The following is a 22,318-nucleotide window of genomic DNA, read 5'->3' on the forward strand; positions in this document are numbered from 1 at the left end:
ATTGGATGGGTCGCATGTTTTTGCAGTCAGTACAATGCACTTACTGGACAGCACGGTGGTGAGGAAGATGTAGTCAGAGAAGGAGATAAGGCCACATTCTCCCAATGTGAAGAAAATGCTGTCCTCATCTGCAAACTTCTCCCTCTCTTGGGCGATCTTCTGCTCATTTGGGTCAACGCAAAAAGAGGAAGTAATATTAAAAACAATTCCCATGATTCAGCACAAGCCTTTACAGCTGTCCCAGGTGTTGCTTTGTGTGTGTGCAAGCAAGTGTCTGTGTGTCTGACAGTGAAGCAATCAGAGACTGGCTATGCTCCAAACACAGAAACGTACACACATACTGTACTTACACACACAAAATACTCCTGTTGCATAAGGGTGATTATGCTTAGACGGTTTATCACGATAACAGTCATGCAAATGCTGCATACACATGTAGCCGTACAGGCAAGTGAGGGTGGTAGTGACAAGCAATTAGTCTGTGGTCAGTTCAAGTACAAAACACGTGATCCACGTTGAGGCCGTACTCACAGAGTGAAATTGACATAAAAGAGAAGAAAAACATCACGAGAGACTGTAGCACAAACACACACTATTGATTAACCATACGTGAAACACAACCCAAATGTATTAATCATTAAAAACAAAGTGGCTTTAGCTCTCTCTCACACACACACACAAATATATATATATATAAACAAACACACATTAATTGTTTTTCTGTTAGCATGTGTATATTCACAGCATTGCATGAAAGATTGACTTAACCACATGCACACTAAACGCTCAGTGAAAGAGACTAGGAAAGACAGCGCCCGCACGACGCTCCATCACACAGAGTGGACAGACACACAGAGCATGCCTGGGGGGTGGGGGGTGGGGTGGGGGGCTGGGCCGCGCTGAGCCCAAGTGGAGTTACCTCCGTCTGTAAGAGGTCCATTCAGAGGAGGAGGGAGGAGGAGAAACAACGGTTAGAGCACGGCGTGGCCTCTGCTGTCTTTAGCAGGGCCTTCAACGACAGAGACAAGCATTCATATAGTTGCACACAGACACACACACAGAAAGCATCTCGCTCAAAACAACATAATGGCGGGATACCACTCAAATTAAGGATTCAAATACGTCAAGCTGTCACTGCAGTCTGTAAGATTGACGCAGCTTTACTAACAAGGCTGTTATAACAGCATTCATGTCTGGGAGCTGTCTGCTGAGTGCAGATGGCAAATTAAGTTCCGTAGTTATGATTTTAAAACATAGGCTTAGGAATAATAAACTATCTGAATACTAACATTTGAGTGGCTTCCCCATTCATAGCATAACAACTCAATTATTTCCCCATTAACCCACTCCCTCCTCATGATATGTACCAAATCCGTGTCTCTCTTGTCCCTTACATGTCAGTGATGCAAATATAGCAAATAGTGGTTTCTACTGTTACATTAATTATTGATGGTATACACATTTAGAGTGTAGGGGGAGCAGGGAGTGGGGGAGAGATAGGGGGAGGTGACAAAGAGAAAAAAAATGTTATTTTCGAAACAGTTCTACTGGTTTAGAGACAAAGACAGACACAGAGATAACTCAAGGCAACATTTTCATTCTTGGTGCAATACGCAGTCAGGTGTTTGCATGTGGGTACGTGTGAGAGAACACTAAAGAGGGACAAGTATGTACATGTAGAAAGAGAAAAAAAAGAGAGTAAAAGAGGTTGGTATTGCTCTCTGAGATTGGAATGATGGCACCCCGAGAAAGCCCTAAGGTGAGCTGGATCCCTAATGCCTGTCCACAAAAAAATAAGGCACACAACAGCAGAAGTGTTTACTTTAATGGGCTAACAAATACTCAAGCCCACTCAAGCCCACGCAACTACACACAAGATAAACACAATGGGCCTCATTATAATGATCAGAACAGAGGAACAAAGCCCATTAGGCGTAATAATTCATTTTTTTCTCTCTCTCTCTTGGCGTCCTGATTCAAGGACAAAATACACCCCCGCAGAATTGCCAACATGATATTCAAGGATTCCAATCCAAATATAATTGCCAAAGACAGGAATCAAACCACATGTTCAGCCGATGAAAGAACAGATCTCAGAGTGTGTATGGGCATACTAAATAAAATACAAGAACAGATCTTTGTATTGTACCCTAATGCAAATGTATGATGTAACAACAGTGCACTCTCTCAGACAGTCACAGAGGGATGGCTGTGGGTTTCACCTTGGCTTTTGTGGCACTCCTGTTAAACCAGACCAAGCTTTTCTGTCATCCTTCATCATTCTGTCAACAATCCAGGCTTCAGCTTTCTACTGCAGTTGTGTACTGCTGGGTGCTCCAGCAACACACACGCATATATTATCAGATAAATGGTAAAAAACACATTTTACCTACAAGAGAGACCTATTAGCTCACTTGATTGCTAAGAATGTGTCTCATTAGTTTAGTCTTTCATCAGTTTTGATTGATCTACACAGAGGACATTAGGCCAATAAAAATATATGGCTGCAATCACTAAAAGGATCTAAACTTCCTTGGAGTCTGTATTTAACACCCATCTTAGATTTCTCCCAAAGCACTGATCTTCAAATGACTGTATATCTTTCTGCTGCAGCACTCAAGTTAATTAACAGCCAACGCTTGGTCTGTCAGTGTGTCTCCTGATTAGTGTCGACTTCCTAGCTGAATGTGTATTTGAGCATATATATTTTTTTTTAATTTCTGCCTTGAGCCTGCTCATGTGTTCACACATCTTTGCATGTATTAGCCACACTATGGCAAAGTCCACGGGCTGTGTCCAGATGATTGGCTGAACCACCCAGCTAGCCTGTGAGCTGAGGCAGAAGCATCAGTCCTGACAGAGCTGCAGGCTGGATGGTGCTGGTGGTCAAATGAAGTCATATACACACAGACAGGGTTAAGGGTTTGGTCAGGGCTAATCTCTCCAGAGCACCAGGCAATGGAGCAGCCCAAAAGCGACCGTTGCCAGATTTAAATTAGCGCAGGCAAAGAGAGTCCAACAAATGAGACCCATACAAGTGAGCCAAAGCCAGAAGCATGCATACGAAGGGGCTGTAAATCTTTCTTCTCAGTTCACAAATTGCCTTATAATCACTTTCTAAGCACACTATGAAAACCTTGGATTGCATTAAAAGCTGTTTGAGTCTTTAAAATTAATTTTAGAATCAAAAACGGAGGAATTATAAGCGTGAACATTAATAAAGCCTCATTTTCTACAAACTATCTCTGGCTGTAGAGATATACACCTCCAAATATATTATGTAAACAACTTCAATAGATCAAATTGACCTCATCGCATTGTTGGGTTCAGTTATATCAGACCTGTGCTGATGAGAAGGCATGCATTTCTGACATTCAGCATAATTATTTTATTATTATTATTATTATTATTATTATTATATTATGTTATAATAAAATAAATCGAGCAGCTGTTATTTGTATTTTATTGTAAAATGTAGAAACTGTCATGAAACCCAATTTCCCCCAGGACAAATAAAGCATTCTGATACTGTTGATGCGACTGTGATGGAGAGAAGGCGTAATTCAACACATTATCCTGCAATCCTTTAACGTTGACACTTAATATATCATATGCCACCCATCAATTTTCTGCCAGCTTCACTTCTGATATATATGCTGCTCCTCCAGCACACTTGGCTTAGGAGCTGATGGCAGCTTGGCCATCTGTAATAGCACTGTAGTGGCTGCAGTGCTTTGTTATTGATTAGATCTGTGACCCTGTCCAACACTGCAGCTGCAGACACCCCGATAACAAGAGAGGGAAGTGGATATAAGCCACTTGTTTTGTTTTAAAGCTTTAAAGTACTAATTATCACACTTTTTAAGATAATGTCATATGCTGTCTGCTAGTCTCCTTAGACTGCCACAACAAAGAAATGAATTTATGAGTCCAGGCTGAGTCATGCCACTAAAGATGAAAAGCTCAAGCTGTAGAGGGAGCCAATCATGTGTGTGAGTGAGTGATGCTCGTTCCCTAGCGACCTCTTATCTTTTGAACAGGTGAGTCTCGCTGGAACTAGGTGTACTGGAGCGCTACAGCAGTGGGATGTTACTGATTTGAAAGAAGAGAGATGTGTACAGTGTGAAAGACAGACAGCATAGAGTGAGTGAAAGAGAGGGAGGGGGACAAATGTATTAAAAATGGATCAGTACCTTTATGTCGCTTTGTGTGATGGAGTAGCTCTGGGGTTCCTGACACTTTGACAGGCTCAATAAAAGATGTGAGTTTTCAGCGGAAAGGGAATGACCTGCTGGAGGGTAAAGTCAGCCCAGGTCTGCGTCTGACATTTTTGAACACTGTCTGAAAGCTCTCCTAGTGTGTAAGTTAACGCTGCTACACATGTAAGTATAATACAGTTTCCATCCAAGCCCCAGACCAGACACACTACATGATACTATAATAGCTCCTGCGCTGCCATGAACACTACAGAAAACGAACATAGAAAATTCTCCATTTTCCGTAGGTGGGTGTGCAAGGTTGCGAGAACACTGATGTGTTAGCTTTTTTACCTCTAATCCCAGAGGTAACTGCAGAGCAGGTGTACTGTTAATAGCTCCTAATTATTCCGGGAGCGCAAATGAGAATAATAGAGGCTGATGTGCTCCATAAACAAATTCCAGTCACAGAGGAATGGCAGCTGTCTCACAATGGGAGGGGAGGAAACAAATTACCTGACCAGGTGTAAGGACAACCCAACCTCTTTTACTGCAGATTAGTAGACGAGAAAAAGAGAGATTTTTTTTGTGTGTTTCACTATGTTTGTGTGTGTTAGCTTTCATAGAGATAAACATTGACAGAAAAGAAAACACGAGAGAGTTGAGGACAGTGCGAGAAAGATAAACAAATACAGGAGTGACAGTCCAACAGCGGCTCCTGGGAGCTTCCTGTGAAATCCGAAAGAGGAAACACGACAACAGTTGGTGTGACAAGAGGCTCCGTCGCATTGGAGCAGGCTCTGCACTCCCTCTGAGTGACAGGTGTCCGCTCTCAGTCGAAGCTGGTCACGCTGCAGATGCTGCGCTTTAACGGGCCACAACATGTAGGAACAGTTTGGATACATTTTAGATGTTCGTCCTGCCTTCACTGATTCTAAACCATGCTCTACAAATATCATGCAGCACTGACATCCGGACAATCCAGAGGATGGATTTGTGAAGGCTTATCAAGCACATCAATACAGCCTCAATGTTAGCTAACAGTCAGTGCCATTTCCTGGGTCCAACAAAAACACCCTGTGAGGCCACCATGCGCAGAGAGGGGGCGCCACCACCAGCTTCTTTCTCTGATACAGGCAAAGGCAGTAGAGCAGTGCATGCTGGGAAAAAGGCTAGTGCCAAAGCATGTCGAAAGCTAGAGCTAGTATTTCTTCAAAGGGATGAAGGAAGAAAAGGTGTGTTTATAAAGCAAGACTGAGGGAGTGCAGGGGAACAGCACTGCTAGGATTTGGCATTGACCAATACAGGCTCCTTATAAATATTAGCTGCTCTTTTCATCTCAGCTTTGCAAGGCTTGATCTTTCTCTAAAATCTTCCGATACATTTTCCTTTGGGGCACTGACTAATTATGAATTATGCAACAGGACTGTATCTTAATAATCGTTGTAGAGGCAAAGCTTAAAGTCTTCACTTTCAATAATTCAGCAGGGAAGGCATGGCACGCAGCTGCCTCTGACAAGCTATACAAAGGGCAACAGGGAGGTCTCTAACACAATGCCCAATAATAATACAGAGTTTGCATACTAGTGCACACAAAATAGGGTGCGGGCCTACTCTGGTGTCTGACACTCCCTGTCATTATCAGGTTGTAACCTGCCCTTTGCAGCCGTTGGACTATCTTTGCATTATCCTGACTGACAGAGGCATTCAGACCAAATCATTTAGGAGATAAGCTTATAGGTCAAGGCTCATTTATTCACACGTACCAACATAAATGTGTACATGAGAAGCATTTGTATCACAAAAAAATGTCCCCACTAGAAACATTTTTGGAGCAAAATTGGAAACAATACGCAGCAAGTATATGCTCAAATGAACCAACTCATACACATTTATGCAAGTGATATAAGTGATTAAAGTGTCCTGGTATGGTGGGGGTTCTTTATTCTACTTCTATCCTCACACTGTATGCCTTCCCCTATCAATCAGGCTGTGTTCGACACCTACAGAATGTATACCCTGTGAGAGAAAGCTGGAAGATAACTCTACATTTTATCACCAGTGTACCCATTTCTAGTTAAAAAGGATACACTTGAATGCACAGTTTGGCTGCTGTCCTAAACACAGTGGTCATAAACCTGGGACTGTGGGTTTACACTTGCTGAGCTGAGATGGGGTAAATGCAGAAAAACTACTTATTTAGCAGTTCCCCTGGACTAACGACACAGAATAGCTATGCCCCCTGTGTTACTACAGAGCAGTGAGTAGAAAGATAGAAAACTAGACAGAAGGAGGAAAAAAAATCTAAATGAGAAGGAGGGAGTTGGTCGAGTATACAAATTGCAGTTTTTTCATTCAGGTGCACACATGCTGCTCGGCACACACCCCATACCTGCCAGAAGTCCTGCAGAAAGGGAGGGGCAGAACGGGAAGTAGATGAGGAGAGGGGAAGGGAGACAGAAGAGGAGAGGAGGAGGGATGGGGAGTTTGAGGGTGGAAAATGGGGATCAGTAGATGGGACGATAGGGGGAGGAGACAGAGAAAAGGTGGGGATTTTGGGAGAAGGGGAGTTGAGAATGATTTTTATTCACGAGGAAGGGAAGAGAGAGAAAATGGAGGGATTACTCATTAGGTGAATGAGCGAGGATGGCTGATAAGAGCACGAAAGAATCATCAGCAGTTATCAATGGTAACGTCAGGTCACATCAACATTAGAATACGGCAGCAGTAAGCATGCCCTCATTATCGGGGTAGGGGAAGGGACCAGGTGTAATGAAAACACAAACAAACATTTAAAGACTTCTCAAATGACTGTGTGCACATGGACAGGAAAATAAAAGCAAAACAAACAGGGTGGGTCGATATGGACAGCAGTTGTAAAACAACCCTATTGTATTGTTTACATACAGAAGGAACCTGGAAAAAAAGAGTGTCAGCATGAGGGGGTGGGGATAGGGAAGCATGAGAGGTTTATACCGCCATGAAACACTCTTCCTCTTAGCTGTGGCTAAACTGTATGTGTGTGACATGTTTAAGTTGGCCTAGCTATTTTTAAGTGAAACTATGGGAAGTGAGACAGGTCTTTTAATAGAGCTCTAATGTTACTCTCGCACTGCTGTACACCTCTCTGCCATCGACCTTAGCCTTCATTGCAGTTTATCACCCAACCCCAAGCTGAAACGCTCCCTTTGTACTTCACCACACCCTCTATCAACTTCCTGATTTACACACTACAGATATTGCACCACTGTACTTGGGTTGGCCGTTTCACCTCGATTCAATTCTACGCGGGCCTGCGTTTCATGTGAACTGGATTTCAATGCAGGAAACAGTGATGGTTTATTCCTCCGCCAACAAGCTAAGGGGGCCCATAAAGCCAATGGAGAGGTGGCATGTGTGGGCCCAAAAGGGGTTGGGCAGAGCCAGAGATAGGGGGCCTCTCGGGAATCTCTGGCCATGGCAGGAAGAACTCAGGGGACAATAAAAAGATAAATACAGTATCAGAGAAAATCATGCGTCTCAAGCGGGGGTCTTCAACATTTTTCAGGCAGAAAGAGGGACGGATCAGTGACCTCCAGCCTCCTGCATAAGTATAAAGTTGAGCTTATCAATCTTATGTAAATTAACAGCTTATCTTTCTTCTTTTTTTAAGGAAATAGCTATTTATCTTTGCTAATAATACAGTAAATTCATATTACTGTAAAACCTTCAGAACCACAACAATAATTTGACGGTCCGCCTAGATTAACGCTGAGAGTCCCGGACCCGCAGTTGAAGACCCATGGTCTAGAGATTTGCCTGGCAAATAAGCAAACACGAGCCGAGGAGATAAGAACACATTTACATAAGCAGACAAGAGCCATAAAGTAGTGCTGCATTTTGATTTGAGGTGGCTACAGAATTTTGTATTTTCTTCAGATTCATTCTAATCCTATAGCTCTTGGGTTGATTTGCTGTAAAGATATTCAATCAAAGCTCTGGGAACTTTAAAGGAAATGTAAGGATTAGAAAAATCACGTTGGAGTTGCAGCAGGCAGTAAAAGGGGAGCGTTATGATAAAGAGTCTTTAGCCAGGCTGAGTGACTTCTGTTGTTTATCGGCGTAGAGAATGGAGATGAGATACAGAATAACTCATCATCATAGCAGCCTGGAGGCTGATGGATTTCCTAATGAGGTTAGAAACTACAATCATCACTGTTGATTAGCTATTACTAAATGAATGGAGGTGTTTGGCAACTGGGTGCGAGATGCTCTTTGGGATCATCGAGAGGGCAGTAATGGTCACAAATCAATATCAAGGAAAGCAGTAATGAAAATAATGATTGTGGTGATTTAAATTGATGGTCGCTATTTTCCTGACTGTGAGCAGAGAGGTGTTAGCATTTACAGCACAGAGATTAGCTCATTTTGAGGTCAGTCTGTGGGCAAATAAGGGGGCTAGCCTGTTCAAAGCTAACCTGTTGTCAAATAGGTCATTATGCATTGGACATGTCCACTTTGTACATGTCTCTCTTAATGATTACATGTGGAGCTAGAGCTAAAGAGCAACACTTAACTAGGTGTAACCAGCAGAAGGCCTATAGATCCAGTTTCAGGTTGAAATGTAAAGTTATATCCTTTTCTGAGCCTTTAGAGCTCAGACAATATTTGGAAAGCCAGATAATGTAGTTATAGTCTCAATTATTGGGAGTGGAAAATAACGTGAATTGATGGTTGAGGAGCAGACAGCAAAGCAGGAGCTAAAGCAAAGGCATGAAAAGAAAAAACAAAGTATACAGGGAATGGTTTGTGAAGAACAACTTAACATTTTTAAAAACATGTACCACATTATTCACATTTGTTTCTCCTATTGAACCTGCAATAGGAGTATCTCAGTGACACCAGCTTGGGTGCCAGATATCAACAGAAATGTAGAAATAAACAACTCCAAACATTCCCATAGCTGCGTTTCTGATGGTATCATCTGGATTTTTCTCTATTAATTCCGGCACCCACTCCTGACAGACTGTAATGGCGTTTTCTATTTGCTTTTCTATCCCTTTCCATATGCCATCTCTCACAATGCAGTAACCCCTTTGCCCCTGATGAGTATTTGTTTATTTCTATGACATTGAGCTATCACCTCAATTTATACCTCATTCCAGTTCTATTTATCCTTTTCCTCATGTGACTTCAGCCTGAAGGATGAATGAATGCGGCAGATCTTTGATTTATATTGCATTTCATAGATGTTATTCATAGATTCATTATTATTTGATGGATATTATTCACCGTTTTTATTCAGTATTATATTTAAAAAGGACTAATGTTTAGCAAAAGACGCATTTACCTACTAAATAAAAAACAGATACTGCATAATAACAGTTAAACAATTTTAGATAACTTACATGGAAGTATATAATAGAGTAATGCCTATTTATAAACCAGTTTACATGTTCATTTTAGATATTATCTTAGACATTTATTCCCACTGAAGTGTTTCTTCACTACTTGACTAAATAAGGACCATTCTTTTCCAAACCTCTCCTATAATTCTTTCTCTGTCTATGCATATTTAAAACTAAAGCATTCACTGATAAGGCCCCTACAGTATCCTGGGAATTTTAAAGCCTAATTATATTAAAGTGCAGACTGCATTTTCTAAAAGCAAATTTAGTATGAAATTAGGATCAATATTTGAGGTATGGGATTATATCTGAATATATTAGAAAGACTACATGATTATAATTTAAGTATTCATCGACCATATGTTTACTGAATGTTGAGTTTTTACTGCAGATTACTCTTTAATGAAAAAAGAACATACGTAATATTTCAGAGAGTTAATGATAGGTAGAATATTGTTTTTACAAAGACATGTTGCTGTTTCTTTAAATACATTTTTCCGGATCTTTAGGGCGCACAAACACGTTTTTATTCACCTCTCTCGGTTTTGGGAGTGTTAGAAAACAGATATTTTTAAACTTGGCCACAAAAAAGTGGAGTTATCTTCATTGCCAATACCACCATGTATATCTGGAGTAAGTGAGGAGAAATGTGTTCATTTGGATTTTGGATGAACTGATTCTTTACGCCATTATTGACATTGGTGAATCTGTGGAATAAGCCCTTCTGGTAAACTGGGGAAAAAGATTATCTCCAAAAATCTGTTATTAGCACAGCTTTCTGGGAAAATGCAATTCTCATTGAGTTTGCAGCATATTTATGAAATCAAAGCCACTTTAAACTGAATTTACGAGCAGGGGCTGAATCGTTTCTGAGACATAATTTTAATAACTCCCTGCTGCTGACGTCCATTATTGCTAAGGTGACCCTTTGTCTTCTGAAAGGACATGACGCCCACTTCTTACCTTTCCATCATAGCGCTTCACAATGAACTGATCCAGTCCTAGACCTGAAAGAATGAACCAGAGAGAACAGATTAGACAAATAGATGAGTCAAACATTTTAACAAACAAGATGTGAAGCCAACTAGTTACACAGCAGGAGTTCAAGATTTATGATGCAGATCAAATGTATTCACTTGGTGTCATTACTGAGTCAGTCGTAACCACTGACATGTGCTCAAGATTAATAATAGTCATTAACAACCCATTTCAACTTTGCATACCATTTAAAATAAACAATCATCAGCATCCAACTTTGACTGTTATCATCGGAAAAAGTTTTCAACCAGAGTACCAAGATGTTTATGTTCATATAGAAAGTTAAATGGAATGAATATCTAAATGGGTTTGGTTCATTGCCAACACAATGTCAGTGTATGGATCAGCTGGAAATGAGTAGTCCTCACTTGGCATGAATATATTTTCCAAACTGTTATTTTTGTCCTTCCTTTCTTTGCAAAAGGCATTAATTCATTGTGTGGCTAAATATAATTCCCCTCCCTGCAAGACTGATACAAAATGTAATTTCCACCACTGTTTACTCGATATAATCAAATACACTTCAAACATGAGATATGAATTTTGCAGTTCTGACTCCAAAGCAATGCAATTCAAACTAATAAACATTGTTTTCTAAACTCTTGTGTGAAGCAGCAGTTATAATCTCTTAAATGTACCATGCAGTATTAAAATATTATACAGAATATTCCAAGAGTGGCACTGGATCTTGATATCACACTAAAGGCCTGGTGGCACATCGACCTGCTGAAACAGTCTCATCAAATCAGATTAACTTTGAGGGAGACGGTTAGAGTATAATCTCATTATTAAACTGAACATAGCTTCATCAGCGTTACAGAAAACCTTATTACCTAAGACCTCCGAAAATAGCCTTCCACCTTTTCCCGCTGATTCAATTATCCTTTAACTTCGAGTCAGTTTCCACATAAGGGGAGATTCACATTTCTGGGTCTGGATCACTGAGCCTAAGCCCACAGTTCATGACTAAATACTGGGTAAAAAAGCTCTGTCACATGAACCTGAAAAAGGCAGCCTTGTTTGCACAAATTTGAAAGGACACAACTGGTCTATCCAGGACTTCTAACAACTCCACAGTCAATTCTGCTAAGGGTACAGGGAAAATACTACATCCATATAATTAGAGTCATGATGATGATCTAATATCATCTACAAAAAGTGGAAACATTGATACGTCTCATCTTTTAGTTTCGCCGTTATTTTGAAATTCCTATTGCAAGTCGGTGTCTCCACATCCATTAACATCTTTTTATTTAAATGACTGTAAGAGCCTCGTCACAAAGTTGTCAAATCATTTTCAGTTGCTTTTTTGGAGGTGATATGGATATGTTAAATAGGCGGATGTGAAATCTTCTTATATCAATTGCAGGCCTCTGTATTGAATCAAATTTAAAATGCTAGTAGTGTCAGATTGTTTTAATTGACTAGTACTACTTGGTTGGTTAACCTCACTTTGGTTGGGGACTGAAGTGGCAGCCTATAAAATAACCTGCAGCTTCCCTTTGATTTTTCATCTGCATTACTGAACCTTCCGTCATCCAACAGAGCTCTTAAACTGTGTTTTGGTAGGACTTAAGGCAGGGTAAGAGAAAGGAAGAGCTCGGAAATCATAAAGTGGGGGGAAGCAGTACTGGGTCTAAGACAGGAAGGCCAATGGGGGCCAAGCTGGGCCAAGTCTTGAGGGTGGTTAACAGATGGAAGTGCTGAGGTGAGCAGGAAAGGCAGCGCAGACGTGACTGGCCCTGCTAAGTCCTTATTAAGCGTTGCTGCAGGCTTCCCTCCTGTACTGTGGCTGAATGTTCTGGACGTATTAATCCTCACACACCGTGCATTAAAGCGCAAGTGTGTGATGGAGGCTAATATAATGCCATATAATAAATCCCACACATATTTGAATGAATTTTAGTGTTGAATAACCGGATAATGACGATAGTGCTGCGGATTCATGTCCATGCCAAGTTAAGCTCACTGCCTTCCCAACCCTCCCGTGGCTGGAGATCAAATATCTCTCACTGGCTCCATGTGTGACGCCTGAGATCTGCTCTGGTTTGAACCTGTTAATTGATGGACCAACTGCTGTGTTGTAAGTCCCTCAACTCAGCATGATCGGACAGCTCTGTGACGCCTCCCTTCATACTTGTGAGCACAGTTAGAGGGATCGTTATACCAGGAGTCTGGAACTGCCAAGCGTGGTGTCCCTGTAAAATGGATGGAGCATGGGGTGGGGGTGGGGGCTATGTTGAGTAATATAATTTCCAAAAGGTTGTCAGGGTGTAATTGAGATTAAAATCTTGGACGAGATAAAGAATCCATCCCATAGACTGCTTTTAAAGATGGAGGCATGGTGGCTGGCTACAGTACAGGTGATAATCCCCTGCCCTCTACATGTAGGCTAATGAGATATTGGCCAAAGTAAAAAGTAAAAGTACGACAGTTCTATCACTTAAAAGTAGATCTTATCAAACTGATATATGCTCAAGTGTTCATTTTTATAAACTACTTCCTATAAATCACTTCTTAGATGCTATAAATCTGATGCTTAACGTTATGACTGATAGCTATGACTGAATGAATTAGTCGCAAAGTTGGACGCTTGAGAGAGAGGATAATTTACTCTAACTTTCTATAAAAGTCACAAGTCTGTATTATAACAGACTGGAACATAAATGTATTTTATAGATATTCTAGCCAAAGCTACTGTGGTGCTAGCGTAGCAGCTAGGAGGCTTGTGCTAAAAAGCTGTGGTTGTGCTAGGCTTGTGATTGGATTGTGCAGATGTGTGGGCGGGACCTAGATACTAAGCTTGAGCTCCCCAATCACTGCTGCGCAGATTTTGGCTCCAATAGGGGGTCTTTTAGCTACACGTATGTAGAGTGGAAAAAAGTGAAGATGCCATTGTACGTCTACATATTGGGGGGGTTTCCATTCCTACTGCTCCCTTAATGAAAACCTTTATTACTCCCTGTAAATGCAAATCTATTTCATTTTAACCCGTGAAATGTTCTCAACCAAGAATTGCAAAAAGAAAATGTACCTGAATTTAAAAAATAGACAAAAGCAATAAAGAAAAACGTAATGAAGAACATAGAAACTAACTGGAGCATGTGATTGAGTGTACATAAATCAGTGATAAAGCCTAAGTAAAGATGTAGAAGGAAGGAGAGGAGACTCACTCTCAGGCTGCTTCTCGTTAGGAGTGATGGAGCGTATGAAGTCCTGCGGCGTCATGTAAACCTCAGCATCTCCGTGCTCGCCGATGACCTTCAGCGTCGCAAAGTAGCGAAATATTTTGTCTGGGGTTGAGTAGGCTCTTATCCTGTTCTCATACTCCATCACCTGCCAAGCAGAGAGGAAGCACAATTAATGATCACACATTAGAAGCACCACTCCAACACACCTCAGCATCAAGCAGATCAAAACCCAGCTTTCCAATCCTGTGTGCAGTAAAGTAAGATGAGTTGAAGTAGAGTTAAGAGGGTGAAGAAGTGATCAGAATAAAGAAGCAGGTGTTGAGAGAAAAACAAGTTGATGGACTGAAGGGGGGGAGGGAGTATATTAACCTCCCGACTCAAGCATCCCGTAATCACAACAGGAAATAGTGTTATCAACAGCAGTGAGACCAACAGGTTAACAAAGGACAGTGCAGAAACTATCATGGCCACACAACGTTACGACAAACCCACATAGGGCTAACAGCATGACAAACCAGAGTCCAACATTTTGGAAATAACTCAATTATTCAGCTCCGTTACACACATTAGCCAGGTCAATGTTTGCCTTGACACTGCCATTTGCTTTTCAGCACAACGTTTCAAACAGATGCAGCAAAACTGGGAAACTGTTAGAGCGGTGTCTGTTTGGGAACCGAGCTGAGCAAACACACACACAGACCGTTATTTAATGTGGCACTGACTGGTCGTGTACGCTACACACTCCCCTATGGAGAAAATGAAATACATTTCAACTTATTGAATCCACTTCAACTTGATGACAGAAGGAGTGAGAAGCAGACTTTTATCAAGAAGGATTCTCTTCTCGAGCCCGTAGCGATGATTGCGTGCCTTTTTGTTGGTTCCCCCTTTTAAGCAGATCTTATTGGTCCATGGGGAAATCACCAAGAGCGTGTCCCCCGGAGGAGGCAACCATCAGCGTATGGATGAGAGGTTATGGTACAGTCATGTGGAAATGCTGACAGGAAACCCGGGATACGATGTCATCTCATCTTCTCAGATTTGCAGGCTACTGATCTGGGCATCACCCACAATGATGGAGACTCCAGCCGGCCTTTCAGAGCTTTCAGCCATTGACGCAATTTCTTCTCCATTACATGAAATGTACATTTTAAACCACAGGGGTAAATTCAACTCTTTCATTTCTTTCCCTCACTTTGAGAAGAGTTTTCTGCCACATCTGAGTGGAAATTCCCTCTTGCTGCATAATTTTGCACTTTACTTATTTGAGTGTTTTCAGACTGTCCCTATTGCAAGTGAGGAACTAAAATAAATACATAACATATGGAAGGACCAAACAACTCAAAAACAATTGATCTAAATTTGAAGAACTGATGCACAGTTTGAAGAGTTGCACAGAGAATTGACTTCACGCAGCAAACTTTATTAGACCCTTCATTTGACATAGTGAGGGAGCTGGAACAAACAAGCTATTTTTACCAACACGCTACTGAGTCCTGCAGTGCTGTGATTCACTAAAACGTTTTGCTCCCTAGACGTCTGCTGTATATGCTTTCAGCAGGCTCAGGCTGCTGCTGAGGCAAGAGTGATTGCACAATTGTTACAGCTACACCCATATGTACTGTTGTATCATATTTCCTTTGAAAAAACTGCATTCACATTTCAAAACTGTCCCTCATTCCTTCTCCCTGGTCCTCCAACGGTAATATATAGAGCTACAAACTGTGTATTTCGCACCATATCAAAGGGCTTTTGTTCTTCTCTTTCCGGTCCTTTGTCATCTGGTACCTTATTAACATCAGTGAAATCTCTACAACAGCGCAATGCATGCAGATTCCTTTGTCCATAAAATATTCCGTCAAAAACATACTGGCGTTTGCATTCTGATCATTGATTGGAAGGGCTTCCAAAACACATTTCGAGGTGAATTAACTACTGGACTACTTGAACAGTTGAACGTGATTATTTATTGATTACCTTGCGGTCACGGAATCCGGAGCGTTGCTTCTTTTTTTTCCCTTCACCACCTTCATTTATTTCTTCGTCTCCACTGCTGGCCTCAACCGATTTCTCTGACTCCTTCTCGGGATCTGCATCTTTCATGAAATCCACCCCATCTCCGGCTGTTTGCTCAAAGTGTCCAACTGAAGGCCCCGCCTCAGCATATGCTCTAGTTTTCAACAAAGAAACATTTTAGTAAGAGACGAGCGAGACATTTCTAAGTCATTTACAAAGACAAATGTATTGCAATATCGCTTTGTGTTTTGCTCTTAGTAGATTTGGTGTGTGGCTGACTCTGTTCTGCAGGTATGATTCTGGGGGAGTGAGAGAGATTTCGTGCTGTGCTTGCTGAGAGGTCTACCAGGGCAACCTCCCACTTGACCATCTTCTGACTAAATTGAAAATTGGAATAATAATAATAAATTGCCGAGTCTGTCTGGGGTAGGCTGAATAATTCAGTTTAACGACACACAGCGAGAATGAAGCCCGGGGTGAGGGCCTGGAACAGTCCATCGTCCCATCAGTCTCAAAAGCCCTGAGGCCCCATCCATCACTCCGCCTCTTGCACAGTCATTCTGTCCCCATAGAGCTCTCACGTCAAAACCCTCCCCAGCTTCGCCTTAACTAAACACAAGCCTCCTTAGTAATGAAAGGCCATAAAAACATTTTGTGACACTCCTGGGGTGGTGGCTTGGCATGTCAACAGAAATGCAGGTAAGCAACTTCAATGGGCGGGATCTCTAACAGTTGTGTACCGTAGGGGAATTCACTTTGGCATGTGCTCAATAAAACTCCTATCAAAAAACTGCACTGCGAGCAAATCCTAGTTTACTCGTTGCAGATCCAGGACTGCTTGTTGAATGGGCTCCATGCCAGATAAAGCCTGAAGTCATGGTGTGAAGAGAAGCATGGTCCAGTCAAAGACACAACTTGATGAACTCCAAGTGTGGTTTGGGGAATATCACTGACATGGCAGGAAGGCCGGGAAAATGCAGCTCAAAAGAAACATGGAAATTAAAATCCCAGTGATATGACGCTGTTGTGAGCAACACTGTGTTTGGGGTTGTTGAGCAGTTTGACTGATAATTACAGACAAACTGCTCTTTCAAATTACATTAATAGCAGAAAGCAATTATCATTGTCCCAGTACTACTCATAAGCACAGTTCATTCTGGGCTTAGACTGACCTTTTCCAGAGCAGCCCAGCACTAGCAGACACACCAGTAACCCCAGCCAGGGCTGCCAGCATCAGCCTCCTCCGGTCAGTCCCTCGCACAGCCCCACTGTGGTAACGGCGGCTCAACTGCGTTAGCCCCACCGAAACTGCCGACAATGCCCGCAAGCGGAACATCCTGCAGAAAGAAAAAGGTGTTGTGAAAAAAGCCGCCACACATATAACAGGGCTTACACAGGACTGTACTGTAAAAAAATGACAGGATGTACAACAATTTAGTTTTAGGGATTTTAATCCAGCATGTGAGGATAGAAAAAAGTCATACAGAGAGGGCTAATTAAGTATAACATCGTTTCAAACTACACATCATACAAGTGGCACAAAGCTACCACTATGCTAGGCACATTGTTTTCTTCAGAGAGTCGTGTAAGTCTAAGGCAAGGACTCAGAGAATTTGACCACAAAACTAATTAACACTCGTCTCAAGAGGCAAAGCTTAGAATAATAGCAGTGCACTCCTGGGGTCTGTCTTCAAACGGCACTGCAGGAAAAAGTGTACCTTCAAAGGTCAATGCATAAATGTCCTGCAATCCTCACAAACCGCAATTAATAAAAAACAGAAAGAAGGGATAAAACTAATTGCCAATAGTGCAGCTAAGCTCCAGAACTTCATTTTCAACCATAGAGGTGCTTCATTCATCTGTGTCATGGAAAGATGATTAAATATTAAGCAATTGGGCCGCTGGTGTGCATCTGTAGCTCCCGTGTGGCACAAAGGATGGGACAGAAGAGTTCATCCCAATGAGGCCTGAAGCTGCCACCTGTCGATATACCATTAACAATTCAGACACGGATGCCAAACTGATTTGGTATAAGACAGACGAAGACATGGCATATGCTAATTGCACTGTTCGGCAGCCCATGGCAATTGGGACTGAGGGGAACCGCAAGCATACATGCATAGCATTTTCTATGAAGCTGAAGACTGATGCTAAGAGACTGGAGCCAAATATATTATTGCACATAAAGATATCCAATGCAACAGAACAATTTCAATGCAAGCTGATGCACAAAAAATATATATATTTTAGCGCTTGTATTGTGACACTGAACATGCTAACTGGTTTCATGCTTGTCATGCATCTATATGGTTTAAATGAAACAATTTTAAGTCATTTTGAATAAAAATGATCTACCAAATATAATAAAATAGAATGTTATTCAGTACCATACAGCATGAACAATCAGCCATATTTGTAAATTACTAAATGGATTTGATGAGAATGAAAGCCATCATTTGTGGATCAGCTCTCAAATCGACACGAAGGAATTTCTTGACCACATCAGATCTATATTTAGAAGTTTAACATGTGAAAACTTAGTTCTTTTATTTCTGCAGCAGAAATATACACACATATGCCAGAAAAGCCTAAATACACAAGAGGCAGAGGGACAAACACACACAAACACAGGCTGTATGACTCTAACCTAGCAGCTGAGGACTGCCCATTCAAGCTACTATAATTAATGTCTTCCTGCGTCTTTGAAATATGTCAAATGAGCTGAAATTAAATAATTATCAAAGTCAGAGTTACCCATGATCAGTGAAATCCCCAGTTGGGGGCCTTGGAGCTTGCACAGAAAATAGATTTTATTTTTACAGCTGAGACCAACCAATGCTCTTCGGTATCATTACCTTGTCAGAACTTTTTGGCTACAAAGGGAACACTGGGAATATGAAAGTTATCTTGATTAAAAGCATTGAACCACGGTCTAAACTCCCTTATCTGTATCCCACTGTGCGGTTTAATAAAGAACTTATTATTAAATGAGGTAACACACTATCTTTGTTGGAGACATCTCTGCATAAAAGACAAGAGACACAGGAACACAAACTGTAATGGACAAAAGCTTGGTGAGATTAAGGGAATATATTATGCTTTTATAAACACCAAACAATACATTACAGTGTATTCTGTTTTGGAACAGCTTTGCAATAAATGGAATAGATATTAATAGTTATTTTAAAGGTGAATGATGGACATCATTTTGGTATGTTTGGTCAAATCTTTCTTAAACTGTGTCTAAGAGATTTACTCTTAGAACAGTATTCAGTTATCATAAGTGGACATGTATCCACCCTTTCTTGAGAGTTACTCACATTTAGAACTTCCTCCCACTGTTTATAAAATGGGTTACAGTTTTCAGGGTCTCTGTTTCTTGATGTTTTTGTTTTAGTCGTGGTTCAAGACATTACCTACACATCAAATCCCAGCCAATTACAATTATATTGTACATCCAATTCTGCCTATCTTCTAGAATAAAGGACGGCTTTTTTAGCATATGGATGTCCCAGATTGTATCCTTTCAAACTGAGCCAATTCTTTAAAGAAGTTAATTTGTTTAACATTTGTAAAACCATTCAGTGCAGCCAAGAGTTACATTCAGCCCTTTTAAATATGGTGATAAAGAATACTGGGACCTGAAACTGACCTGGGACCTCATAAATACAGTTGTATACTGGCATATTTACTCAAAAGTAATAGGGATGTTGTGGATTGTGAAGTGGTGGCTGAACATTTTAGGACTCCTGCAAATAAACAATTATCTCTTGTTTTCTCAATATTTACAACAAGGTTTTTTTCTTGCAACCATTGATAGGTCACTCATCACCTTCCTTTAAGCATCCTTATTGTTGTCATTTATCAGTCCAATCTCTGTGGTGTCATCTGTGACTTTACTGACAGTGCTACTTTGAGATGCCCCACACGAGAAACATAAGTGTTTATGTTGTGTGAACACTGCACGGTACTTGGATGATCACATCCAGTTAAAACAAAAAGGGACAGCAAAGGAGCGGGCAGTCGGACAGCCTGGGGCTCTTAAAATGATGTTTTATGGCCTGAGTTGAAACTAGTGATGCATTCATGTCGAACAACAGTAAACTGTGCAGTTCCAAGCCACTAAACTTTGTAGTTCCTCTGTTGCTTAGGGATGTGGTTTGCCTCCAAGTGTAGATTTAAACAGTGAGAGTGGATTATTGTCAAGACCGGGTGCAAAGACGATGAAAAGTTTATATGGCTACCTTCTACCAAGGTATGTGACTTGCTTGAGAATTATGACAACTCACTTATGAGGTGATTTATGAAATGTATCCTCCTCATACATCCGTTGTTTCTAAATCAAATCAAATGCAGCTGCAAACAGACAACAGGCAATCATACTCAAATGTTAGGTCATTTTTAAAGCGTGGTTACTCATAGGATAGCCATTGCTATCCGCCTAACTGGAATATCAGGTGTATAAACCTAGGAGTTAAGACTGTGACATAACTACAGGTAAATTAGGTCAAAAGGGGATAGCAAACACAAGCTGTAATTACCTCATAGGTTCTGTGTATTGCCCTGGTAGCTAGTTTAGTGTGACCCACAATGACCAAAAACTGAGGTCCAGGGAGAATACCTGCAATGTTAAATAGTAAGATAAGTTTACTCAACAAGTTAGAAAAAAAGCTAACCTGTCTGAGAGATATCATACATTTGTCTGTCAGTTTTCAACTACATAAATAATTAATCATATAACGTAAACAAAATATTCTCATACGAACACCCACTAGTATTGTTTTTTCATGAGGGGTGTGGCTGGTATGATTTTGTGATCCCCACTGGTGCCTCGGGGTCTTTGACAACACTGCACAGTCATCAACAGCTAAAGTTAACTGGCAAATATATCAAAACAGCGCTAAAACTTCATATGTGTGTTATCATAAGGGTTGTGTTGGACTTGTCAGAGTGGAAACCCGAATCCCCAAAGTTGCTCCAATGAAGCACCCCAATGTTTGTTTTGTTTTTAGCATTAAGTTAACTTCGTTGACAGCCACCTGCATACATGTTACACTAGCTGTCTTAACCATTGATATGTTTTCAATACCAACTCTAATTCCGTATTACTTCTTAATGGAACAAGCTTAACTAGCGAGTCCAGCACCCCGATAATTATTTCATACGACAGCTAACACCAGCTAGCTAGCAAGCTAACAGTGAGCATTAGCATACATGTCCACTATTAGCTCATGAAGAGGCTATTTCGTCGGCTACATAGAGTTTCGTTAGAGAGCTGTCTTAGCATAGAAGCAGCACGGTTACTCACGTTAATGACAACACAAACGCCAGTCAGTCCAAAATGATTATGTCTCTAGCGTTTCACCTTCCCTCTTGTGTCTGCAGAGATGAGTACCAGTTCCGTGTTCAGCGAAAGCCGTGCACACAGCGGGGTGGGGCGACGTGCAGCACGCCCAGTGCAGTTCAAACGTGACGAGCCCCACTAATGCTAGGGAAGTACTGTCTGTTGGTAACCTGCAAACCATCCAACTTTCACAAATCAGATTATGTTATTTACAATATGACTTGCTCCTCTGTTCAACCCAGTCCTTCACCTTACATGAAATGTGCACACATAAACTAGGAGAAGGAAAAAAATGCAGAGCATCCCTTTTACTATACCTAATTAAAATAGTAGCCTATTTGTTTTTTCAGATCAGATCACCTTTATAGCATATGCAGAGGTAGGAGAAGTAGGCCTCAAATCTTCTACTTAAGTAAAAATAGAAGTACCAGAGTTTAGGAATAATCTGTAACAAGTAAAAGTCCTGCATTCAAAATGTTTCTCAAGTAAAAGTACAAAAGCACCAAAATATACTTTAAAGTACCAAAAGTAAAAGTACTCATTATGCACGTTGCATTTTTCAGAATATATATAGATATATATATGTGTTTTGATTATAATTATTGATGCATTAATGTGTTTATCAAAGCTGGTAAAGAGGCAGCTCATGTGTATGACTTTGTATACTGCAGGGTAGCTTGTGAATTTACTTCAGGTATAACTAAAGTCTGATTTAAGCGTTGAATATAATTCAATTCATTAATCAAAATGCAAAGTAACTAGAGGTGTTCAATTAATGTAATGGAGTAAAAGTACTCCATTTTCTTCAGAATTCTAGTGGGGTAGAATAATACCAAAACATTGAAATATTCAAGTAAAGCGCAAGTCTCTCAAAATTGTACTTGAGTAAATGTAAAGTTGCTTTACACCATTGCCTGTTGGGAAATGTAGGCTATGATTAGAAACTGATTGTAAGCATAGGAAAGGAAGCCTCCATATAGATTATTCAGAACCTCTGTGGTTCAAATTAATAAAACTGTTTATTTGTGAAGTTTTAAAATATACTTTGGCAATTTTGTGATGATCTCAACTGAATTGAAATGGAAGTTTGAGAGTCCCTGCTGACAGTCATGTATGGCTTGACAGAGCTCCATTATAAAAATGTTA

At 40.8% G+C, this 22,318-nt stretch overlaps 1 protein-coding gene across 2 annotated transcripts in view; it reads right to left on the reverse strand.

The window, feature by feature from the left end:
- The window catches only part of micu1 (mitochondrial calcium uptake 1), a 35,106-nt gene extending 13,806 nt beyond the window's left edge, over positions 1–21,300 (reverse strand). Inside the window, exons 1-6 of one of the 2 annotated variants that reach the window (XM_063874669.1) lie at positions 21,137–21,300; positions 17,001–17,165; positions 15,790–15,982; positions 13,795–13,957; positions 10,547–10,590; positions 45–159 (exon numbers count right to left, since the gene is read on the reverse strand). In XM_063874669.1, the coding sequence (XP_063730739.1) occupies positions 45–159; positions 10,547–10,590; positions 13,795–13,957; positions 15,790–15,982; positions 17,001–17,164 (679 nt within the window). In that variant the 5' untranslated portion in view covers position 17,165; positions 21,137–21,300. Of the gene's footprint in view, positions 1–44; positions 160–10,546; positions 10,591–13,794; positions 13,958–15,789; positions 15,983–17,000; positions 17,166–20,369; positions 20,412–21,136 lie in introns of those variants that run through there. The other variant, XM_063874668.1, reaches the window with a different exon arrangement.
- Positions 21,301–22,318: the final 1,018 nt, after the last annotated feature.

The sequence above is a fragment of the Eleginops maclovinus genome, chromosome 22, assembly GCF_036324505.1.
Source record: "Eleginops maclovinus isolate JMC-PN-2008 ecotype Puerto Natales chromosome 22, JC_Emac_rtc_rv5, whole genome shotgun sequence".
NCBI classification, from domain to species: Eukaryota; Metazoa; Chordata; class Actinopteri; order Perciformes; family Eleginopidae; genus Eleginops; species Eleginops maclovinus.